Source organism: Myotis brandtii, unplaced genomic scaffold (genome assembly GCF_000412655.1).
Source record: "Myotis brandtii unplaced genomic scaffold, ASM41265v1 scaffold209, whole genome shotgun sequence".
Lineage (NCBI taxonomy): Eukaryota > Metazoa > Chordata > Mammalia > Chiroptera > Vespertilionidae > Myotis > Myotis brandtii.
In genome coordinates this window covers 430,400-440,116 of record NW_005357806.1, presented here as the reverse complement: position 1 = coordinate 440,116, position 9,717 = coordinate 430,400, and the positions used below count along the sequence as shown (strand labels likewise).

Below are 9,717 nucleotides of genomic sequence, written 5' to 3'. Positions count from 1 at the left end.
TTTGGGGCGCTGGGGGGGGCCCCGGGGAAGGTGCCCTGGACAACGGCGGCAGGACCCGGGGGACCGCCTTCCGAAAGGCAAGCGCGAGGATGCGCGTGCGGAGGGGTTTCTTTGAAAACGAGTGAGACTTTGTTTTGCCCTCCATCCCCTGTTCTCACTCACCAGCCTTGAGCGTGATCCAGCTTCACCGCCGACATTGGGGAATGTCACCGAACCCCAACTCTAGCTCCTGTTTCCCTCCGCACCTGCAGGGGAATGTTACTGAACCCCAACCCTAGCTCCTGTTTCCCTCCGCACCTGCAGGGGAATGTTACTGAACCCCAACCCTAGCTCCTGTTTCCCTCCGCACCTGCAGGGGAATGTTACTGAACCCCAACCCTAGCTCCTGTTTCCCTCCGCACCTGCAGGGGAATGTTACTGAACCCCAACCCTAGCTCCTGTTTCCCTCCGCACCTGCAGGGGAATGTTACTGAACCCCAACCCTAGCTCCTGTTTCCCTCCGCACCTGCAGGGGAATGTTACTGAACCCCAACCCTAGCTCCTGTTTCCCTCCGCACCTGCAGGGGAATGTTACTGAACCCCAACCCTAGCTCCTGTTTCCCTCCGCACCTGCAGGGGAATGTTACTGAACCCCAACCCTAGCTCCTGTTTCCCTCCGCACCTGCAGGGGAATGTTACTGAACCCCAACCCTAGCTCCTGTTTCCCTCCGCACCTGCAGGGGAATGTTACTGAACCCCAACCCTAGCTCCTGTTTCCCTCCGCACCTGCAGGGGAATGTTACTGAACCCCAACCCTAGCTCCTGTTTCCCTCCGCACCTGCAGGGGAAGAGGAGGTGGCGTTGAACTGAAGCCTAAAGTGAATGGATTTCTTTTTTGAAAATACAAGGACTCCCACCCAGAATAGGAGAAAGTTAAAGCCAGCACCTGTCCCGGGCTTTAAGGACATGTCCTCTCTGTTGATTGGTTAGAAAAGTAGTCATCCAGGGGTTGGTTAGGGGGAGCAGAGCTAGAGCTGAACGGGGACGCCATTAGCAGGACCGGGAGGCTTTGCCTGTCTGTGACCCCCTCCTCCGCACAGTGGGCAGGATGTAACTTTGATAGTGCCCTTCGGGAGCATGTCTTCGATGTCACCATAGCCTCCCCTGCTTCTGTTAGCACCCCCTTGCTTTGTTTCTGATTCATCCGTACATACGTGCAGGTGACTTGATAGAAGTGGAAAAGGTAAGTGGGAGATCCTGTAGAACTAGAAGTGATATTTAGATTATATATTTTTCATGGCGTTTCAACCCAAATGCATTCCGTCCTTGCTCTGCCTTGCCTGCCCCGTATTCACCCAAGTCACCACAGACCGCAATTTCCTCTGTAAACTCTAAAAGTTGCTTATGGCTGTGCCACTCTCTAGCATTTATATGTCATATAGTGCTTTGGGTTGTGATATCCTCTAAGTGTTTCTTTGAATGGTCTGTAAGTAGAAGACTAAGTTATGTCATATAACCTTACTAGAGGCCCGGTGCATGAAATTTGTGCAGGTGGGGGGTGGTGTCCCTTAGCCCAGCCTGCACCCTCTCACAATACAGGACTGCTGGCTCCTAACTGCTGGCCTGCCTGGCTCATTGCCCCTAACCCCTCAGCCTGCCTGCCTCATTGCCTTTAACTGCCTCTGCCTCGCAGCCTCCACGGATTGGACCAGAAGGATATTCAGAATGACGTCTGGAAGGTCGTTCAGCTGTCTGGTCTAATTAGCATATTACGCTTTTATTATTATAGATAGCAAAACATGGTTATAATGTTGGGTTTTGTATGCTTATCCTTTACCAACATACATTGCTGGATAAACAGGTGGGTAATCTACCATAAGTGATTAGGTTCCAGCTCATTGATTTTAGTCTGGGTCCTCCCTCAGCAAATGTGCTCTGCATAGGAAATGGGGGCAGCGTCTACAAAGTACTGATTGATTTGTCAGTTGCCATGTAGAAGAGGAATGCAGCTTTGAAACATAATAGTGTTCCAAAGGATAAATTCTTATTTGGAGCTATATTTTTCTGTGGCCAACGCAGTATTTCTGTTACCAGTGACTAGTCCCTTGATTGCTATTTATGATATCGTTTGCATGGGCAGATGCATTTTTATTTTTATCTCAGGAGATTGAGAATGCTTCCTGTACATATTCCTCACCACCTCTAGACCCAGAAGTCCCTTGGAATGGGTAGATATGTTGCTTGAGTAACTCATTCAGAAAATTGTCTTCCTTTAGTAAATAATTCTCACCATGGCCTCAACAGGAAATACAGATATGTGCTTATATTGGCAAGCTTTTATTCCCTGCTTTTCCATGAATCTATGGTATCCTTTTTATTGACCTTTAAGGAGTTTACTTGTATGAATAACATTTATTGAGTTATATTGCAAGGACTAGTACAAGACCGTGCTCTTAGAGAGTTTGCATTCTAGTGGAGGATACGGAAAAGCAATATAACTTCAGGTCATAAGTGCTATAAAGCCCCAGAGTGTGTTGGGATGTATAGAGGGTGGTCATTGTCTGAAGACGACCTTGAGCAGAGACCTAGATGTTAGGAGTGAACCAGGTGACCTGGGAGGGAAGGGCAAGTTCAGTAGAAGCCTTCGGCTTGTCATGCTGGAGGACTAGGATAGTTAAATGCAGTTATGCTTTGCCATCATGCCTTGTTGGCGGCAGTGAGGCAGAGAATGGGAAAACATCAGGTCTTTGCTGTAAATGAATTCTCATAAAATGCAGAGTTTAGCTAAGCAAATAAACTCTTTATTTTCAGAAAACTTCACAGATACAAAGTAAATATCCTCAAGAAATCATTGCGAAATGCCTTCTCCCCACCCACTTAGAAATGTGAAGCCCAGGTGGAAAAATAAATTGGATAAATATTTTGTGAGGAAAAGTAGTATGAGAATACATAGAAATTCACCATGGAATGTTTTAGCTGGCAAATTAACAGATTGAATCAGGCAGAAAGGAAAAGATAAAAAGTTGCAGAAGTTCTTTGAAATGCAAACAGTTACAAAAAGAGTTCTAAAATGTGTAAAATGGCAACAGTGTTGAAATAAAAGTAGTTTCCACAATAACTATTTTCAAATAAGTAGCATTAATCTAGTATAAAGATTATTTTGTACTTATGTATAATAAGATTTAAAAAATAAATACTAAACTACATAGATTAGAATTAAACTATATAGATATTTGATTCACTATAAGACCTTCCAGTATCTCAAAAGTTATGAACAGGAGTTATTTTATAATGTAAATGTAGAAGGTGCAAAAGATTGGGCTACATTTGTGTTAATTTTGATTCCTGTAAACTGCTGTTAAAAGAAATCTGTTTTCTTTAACAATACTTTAAAATTCTGGCAGTTTCAATTATGGGTAAAACAGAATATACTTTATATACAACAGATTTAAGATTCTGAGGTTTATAAGGGTGAAAGGAAGAACAATTTTAAGATAATTCAAAATTTTACTGAAGGATATAGAAAGGATTGGAAAGCATAATGCTCTTTCATGGAAAGGATTAATATTTTAAAGATGCCAGTTTTCTCTCTTTTTTTTTAGTCAAACATCTTAATAAATGCTATCTATAATAATAAAATCGTAATATGCTAATTAGGCATGACCTTCTGGATGTCATTCTGGACACTCTTCCTAAAGAAGCCGCAGGAGCGGGGGCCAAGGCAGAGGCGGTTAGGGGCGATGAGGTAGGCAGGCGAGCGCTTAGGGGTGATGAAGCAGGCAGGCAAGCAGTTAGGGGTGATGAGGCAGGCAGGCAGAGTGGTTAGTGATCAGGCAGGCAGGCAGGTGAGCTGTCTGGAGCCAGCAGTCGGACATCCCCTGAGGGGTCCCGGATTGCGAGAGAGTGCAGGCCGGGCTGAGGGACCCTGCCCCTGCCATGCATGAATTTTGTGCACCGGGCCTCTAGTTATAAATAAACAGATAGGAAAGGTGATAAGTTAAAAAGCTGAGTGGTGTGCCATGGTAGATCCAGGCCCCTGGGAGAAGGTAAACTGGACAGATTCTGCATCATATGTCTGGCTTTAGCCTTACTGAGAATTTAGGAGTGTTTTCTGGGATTGTCAGCCGGCAAGGCCAAGTCAAAGCTCTGGGAATACGGCAGGGCTGTAAGTAATATGGTCTAGGCACCAGACATCCGGTGGGAATATGGTCAGAAGGAATGGGCTTGCTCTTGGTTTTTGTGTGCTTCTAAAGTCACCCTGACCAAACTCAGGAGTCAGTCAAGTTAGAACATGTCTGTGGGTGAAATGACCCAGGCGGCAGGCACTTACTTCACGAGCACAGGCTCACTTGGGCATTGCTAAATTTCAGATGCTTCAGCAGCAGAGCTGATGACAGCTCCGTGCGGTGAGGCACCCTCTTGCCATCTGGACTGTGTCCTCTCCAGGGCTCATGCACAGCTATTTAATGCGATCTTCTTTTCCTGTGCTGGATCTCCTGTTTTCTGAAGCACATGTTTTTCTGTTTTTGGTTTGTCAAAAATACCACAAACTAAATTAAAGCACAAATAAGCTGGGAAGAAACACTTGAAATGTATTAGTCCCCCCAAAAAGGTTGAGATTGTACATTCATAAATAGCTCATAGAACTTATTAAGACTAAAACAGATATTCCATTTACAAAAGGATAAAGGGAATAAGGAACTTGTAGAAAAACAAACAGGCAACACTCAGGAATAATTCAACATAGAGGAAGTGTAATTTAAAACAGGAATAAGCTTTTTAAGTTTTTGCAGGCATGATAATCCCTACTTTGGGTAGACAGACACACTCATTTACTACTGTTGCTATGGCAAATTGCTGCTCCCATTCTGGAGAGCATTATGACCATATATTTGAAAGAAACACACAACAAAACAAACAAATAAAAATGTTCAGATTCTTCATCAATTTATTCTAAGTTAATTTTTTTTGACTTGAAGTATTTTAGTAATCTTCATTTTGGAGAATTTCTTTCCCTTTAAAAGTTTTATTTACAGGAGTGTATTTAGTAACAGGTGCTAATAGTTATTCATTTATATTGCCCTATTTTATAAAATATTTCTTTGTAATTTCAGTCCTACAAGATTATCAATTTTGCCCCCAGTTTACTTCGGATTATAGTCTCTGACCATGTGGAATTCCCAGTGCGCCAGGCAGGTGAGTTGTTTTTTTTTATCTTTATAAACTTATTTATGGTGAAAGTAAAAGTAGAGTTTTATTTTAATTTTAAACATATTTGATTTCTTGAAGGAAAAAAAACACCAGGAAATGCACAAGAAGTATTTCTAATGGCTTAAAAAATCACTTTTCTTTAACCTGGAACTTTAGGGGTAGATACTGAGTTCTTAAATCTCTCTTGGCTTTTTCTTTTTTCCTTTCTCTTCTATCTGTCAATCAGTTGCCTCTGTAACTTTGCTGTTTTCCCCCTTGTCTTTCCTTATTTTAAGAGCTTCATCTCCCTAATTTTTTATGATTCCTGGAGGCCTAGCCTTTGGGCCCATAGATTAATACCATGAATTTATATATGTGAATTTATGTACTCCATCCATGTATCAGATCACGGAGGTGTAAAGTATTGCACAGATGTTCCTAACCACGTGGTGAGGGAGCAGGACTTTTGTTTTAAACATGAAACTTACCTTTAAGTCTATGGGACCTGTGGTAGATTGGGGGTGGGAGGTGGAAGAGGGTATAGAGGAAATAAATAGTGATGAAAAAAAAATGAAATAAAATAAAGATTAAAAAAGATAAGCTGGCCATTAGAGCCCAAAAGGTAAAAAAAGGGAGAAAGCCTTGGAAAATCATGAGTTCTGAAAAGATAGTAACTTCAAGATAAAGGAGATAAAATAATAATACTAATTAAAAAATAGTTAAAAGGGCTTTTAAAAATTATTGAAGTGACATATACTCATTGTAAATAATTTGGGCATTATAGAAGAATACCAAGAAGAAAGTAAAAAAAGCTACTCAACATTCATTACTTATAAATGAGCATCATTAACACATGTGCATGTGTTAGGGTATAGCAATTGATGATGTTTTATAGAAATGGGGTTATACTCTACGTGCTGATAAAAGTATTTAATTTTACTTGAAATAATAATGAAAAAGTAAAGAATCATTTCAGTTTTGGGAAAATATAACACTATGTATGATTTCCTGAAAGATCCCTTTGTAGATTAGAAAAAAATCTATAGAAAACATTTGTATTGCAATTTTTACTTTAATAAGGTTTGTAAGACTTCTATGTAAGTTTTTTGAAAGCATTACTCTCAGTTTTATTTAATTTTTGTTTTATAAAATAGGCTGTTCTGAAACTACATTTTGCTATTTTAAATAACCTAACTAGGGCCATTCTGAAGTTCCTATGAAAGCTTTGTGGAAGTAGTATTTTTAAAGATTTTAAAGCAGTTTATTAAACTAATGTCTTCTTTATATGGCATATAAACATTACAGAAACACAGAATTTATACATTAGATTCCTCTTAATCTCACCCCCAAAGATAGCTGCCATCAGTTTAGGGGCATGTTCTCCAAATCTATTCCTCCCCCCCGCCCAGATATACTGGCATATTATTATTCTCTTAATCTCACCCCCAAAGATAGCTGCCATCAGTTTAGGGGCATGTTCTCCAAATCTATTCCTCCCCCCCGCCCAGATATACTGGCATTATTATTATTATTATTATTATTATTATTATTATTTTGTTAATCCTCATCCAAGGATATTTTTCCATTGATTTTTAGAGAGAGTAGAAGGGAGGAGGAGAGATAGAAACATCGATGTGAGAAAGACACATCGATTGGTTGCCTCTGGTACAGCTCCAGGGCTGGTGATCCAACCTGTAACTGAGGTATGTTCGTGCCCTTGACAGAAATTGAAACCTGGGACCCTTCAGTCCCAAGGCCAATGCTCTATCCACTGAGCCAAACTGGCTAGGGCTATGCTGGCTTTAAAAAGTAACAAAGATTTGTTTATATTACATATGCTATTTTATAATTTCCTTTTTTAAATTTAGCCATTGATGCTTGGAGAATTGTTCCATGTCAGTGCATATGCATTTCTTTGTACAGAACTGCCATACTTTATTTAAACAATTTGATGTTAATAGACATTTCCTTTATTGACCCTTATTATTGTTGTTATAGAGGCAATGCTCAAATGAGCATCCTTGGACATATATCTCTGGATACTTGTGGGAATATTTTCATAGAATAAATGACAAGAAATGGAACTGCTAGGTCAATGGATCTTAATGATGTTAACATTTAGAATTTTGAATCTTATCACCAAGTTGCTTCTGCTACATTTTCTATCAATAGTGCATTAGAATGCGAGGTTCCCCATATGATCACAAAACCATTTTAATCCCTATAGAACTGGACTTGAAAATAAGAAGCAACCTTCAGACAACAAAGATACACACATGGTAAAATCATGGACTTACTTATAATTCAGTCATTAAATGCTGTTAATTTTATAACTAGAAAATATTTTTATTATGGGCACCATACAAGATGGCCTATATAAAAGACACATTGTAAGATTTATAATTGCAAGATTTTCCATTTTTTATTGGCTGTCATGTTTAACTTTGAAGGGTTTAAGCCTTTCACGCTCTGACAAGCTGAATAAAGTTATCTTTTTGGTACTGCTATACTGGCATTTTTTTCTCTAATTTAGCTGCCATTTACTTGAAGAACATGGTGACACAGTACTGGCCGGACCGAGAACCTCCCCCGGGAGAAGCAATATTTCCATTCAACATTCATGAAAATGATCGCCAGCAAATACGTGATAACATTGTGGAAGGAATAATCCGGTCTCCAGATTTAGTGAGGTACATTAGACTATATCTACATGGTTAATAGTAGGAAGCACAAAATATATGCATTGAGCGGGGAGGTTGGATTTAATCATCATCCTCAAGTTTGGTTTTTAAAAAGGTAAATTAATGAAGATGGGCACTCAGAGAATACTGTTTTGCTGATTTGTCTTTGCTTTTGTAATCCTTTGCAGTATTTTGGGAAAGATTCAGTTGCTTTAAGTTGCCACAAAAAAGAGTTAAGGCAAAAATTGTCCTTAATTAAAATTGTTGTATAAATCCCTGCTGTGGAAATAACTTAGTTATGATCTCTTGACTTTTTTCTGTCTGCTTTTCTTTTTCCTGACACAGAGAAATTGACTTCTAGGAGTTTTAACCTACCACTTTTCTTAACACTTGGCCTCTCTTTCCATTCATTTTTATGAACTGGGTATCTTTTCCTTTGGAGGAGACAGGATAGAGTACGTATCAATAGAAGAATCACCTGTGGTTTTTTGCACATTCGGCTTAGGTGCTGTAGAGCAACGCTGTCCGGGAGAGCGTTCTGCAGTGATGGGAATCTCCTATATTTGCGCTTAGCCGTGTGGCATACATGGTATCGAGTGCTTGAAGTGTGGCCCGTGTAGCCAAGGAGCTGAATTTTTAATTTAACTTTGATAAGTTCAGAGTGTGCACATGTAACTAATGGCTGCCCCTGTCTATTGGACAGCACCGCTGTAGAGTCATAAGGATTTTGCAGTCTTAAAATAGGAGAAACAAACTCTTTTCAACCTGAGCTAGTAATTAGATTTCTTTTGAAAATGGGGGAGGGAAATAGATGAAACTGAGGTAGAGGAATGAAATTGTTTAATGTCAAGAGATTAGGTATAACTTTTCTCCTTGTGTCTAATGTACATTATGACATAAGCAGGAGAAGGGGAAGAAAGTGTGAGGAAGAAACAGTGAGGAAGGAGAAGAAACATTACACTGCTCTTGGTACAGTTACTTTGTCTGCTGAGAGGAGAAAGTAGGTGTACTGGTGAAAGAAAACCACCATTGTTCTCATTGGTTGTCCAAGTGCCAAGCTGGGCAGTGGCTCCCCTATGGTGTAATCATGGATCTATTTCTTGTCAAAATCTTTACATTTTCAGATATCTCTGAGTCTTGCAGTGCTTCTACCTAGTAATGTAGGAAAGGATGGCCGCTCATAGCCATCCTTTGCTTGGTTGCAGTGAGAAGAGGGTTGGGAGATGAAATCTTTAAAAAGGGAAAGTTTCAGTTTTCTTGCATACAGATTTGACATTTTGGTTGTTTGGGAACAGCTGCTGGTGGCACAAGGGGAGACCTTTATAACGAGACAATTCTTTGTGGCTTTGCTTCTGTTATGTCCTGAAGCCTTGACTGTAATCACTTTGAAGAAATATTTTTAAAGTTTATTTGAGAGTTTTGCAAAGAAAAATTTTCAAACAGATTTGGTTAACATAGGAAAAGGCATTATTTTGTTTGTTTCATTTCAGTGAATCTAAGTTATTGGCTGTTTAACTCAACACACATGTTTATTTTTTTCACTGTGGAATCCTAAGTTAGCCAGGCTCACTTTCTGACCTTTTGCAAATGACCATGTAAGGACATATTGATAGTTTATAGAAGAGAGATTTTTTTTCTCCCCTGTATTTAGGATAAGACTGTTTTAAAGGCTTTATTTGTTTTTCTTAGGAAATGACCTGTTCTCTTTATTTTCAGTAAGTTGAGCTACTGAGGTTTGTCTTTCTAATACTGTTCTTTGTCCTCCCTCCCAGATATATAACTATATCATGTAGGTAAATAGGACTTAAAGTGATTTTATGTAAAATATTAGGGGTCTTTGAAACCGGATATTTATTAACCACTTAGA

At 39.6% G+C, this 9,717-nt stretch overlaps 1 protein-coding gene across 1 annotated transcript in view; it reads left to right on the top strand.

Annotated features, from left to right (window-relative positions):
- Nucleotides 1-861: 861 nt before the first annotated feature.
- Nucleotides 862-9,717, top strand: part of IPO8 (importin 8) — a 57,889-nt gene continuing 49,033 nt past the window's right edge. The window contains exons 1-4 of the mRNA XM_014539236.1: nt 862-927; nt 1,157-1,222; nt 5,094-5,175; nt 7,703-7,859. Of these exons, the coding sequence (XP_014394722.1) occupies nt 862-927; nt 1,157-1,222; nt 5,094-5,175; nt 7,703-7,859 (371 nt within the window). The remainder of the gene's footprint in view (nt 928-1,156; nt 1,223-5,093; nt 5,176-7,702; nt 7,860-9,717) is intronic.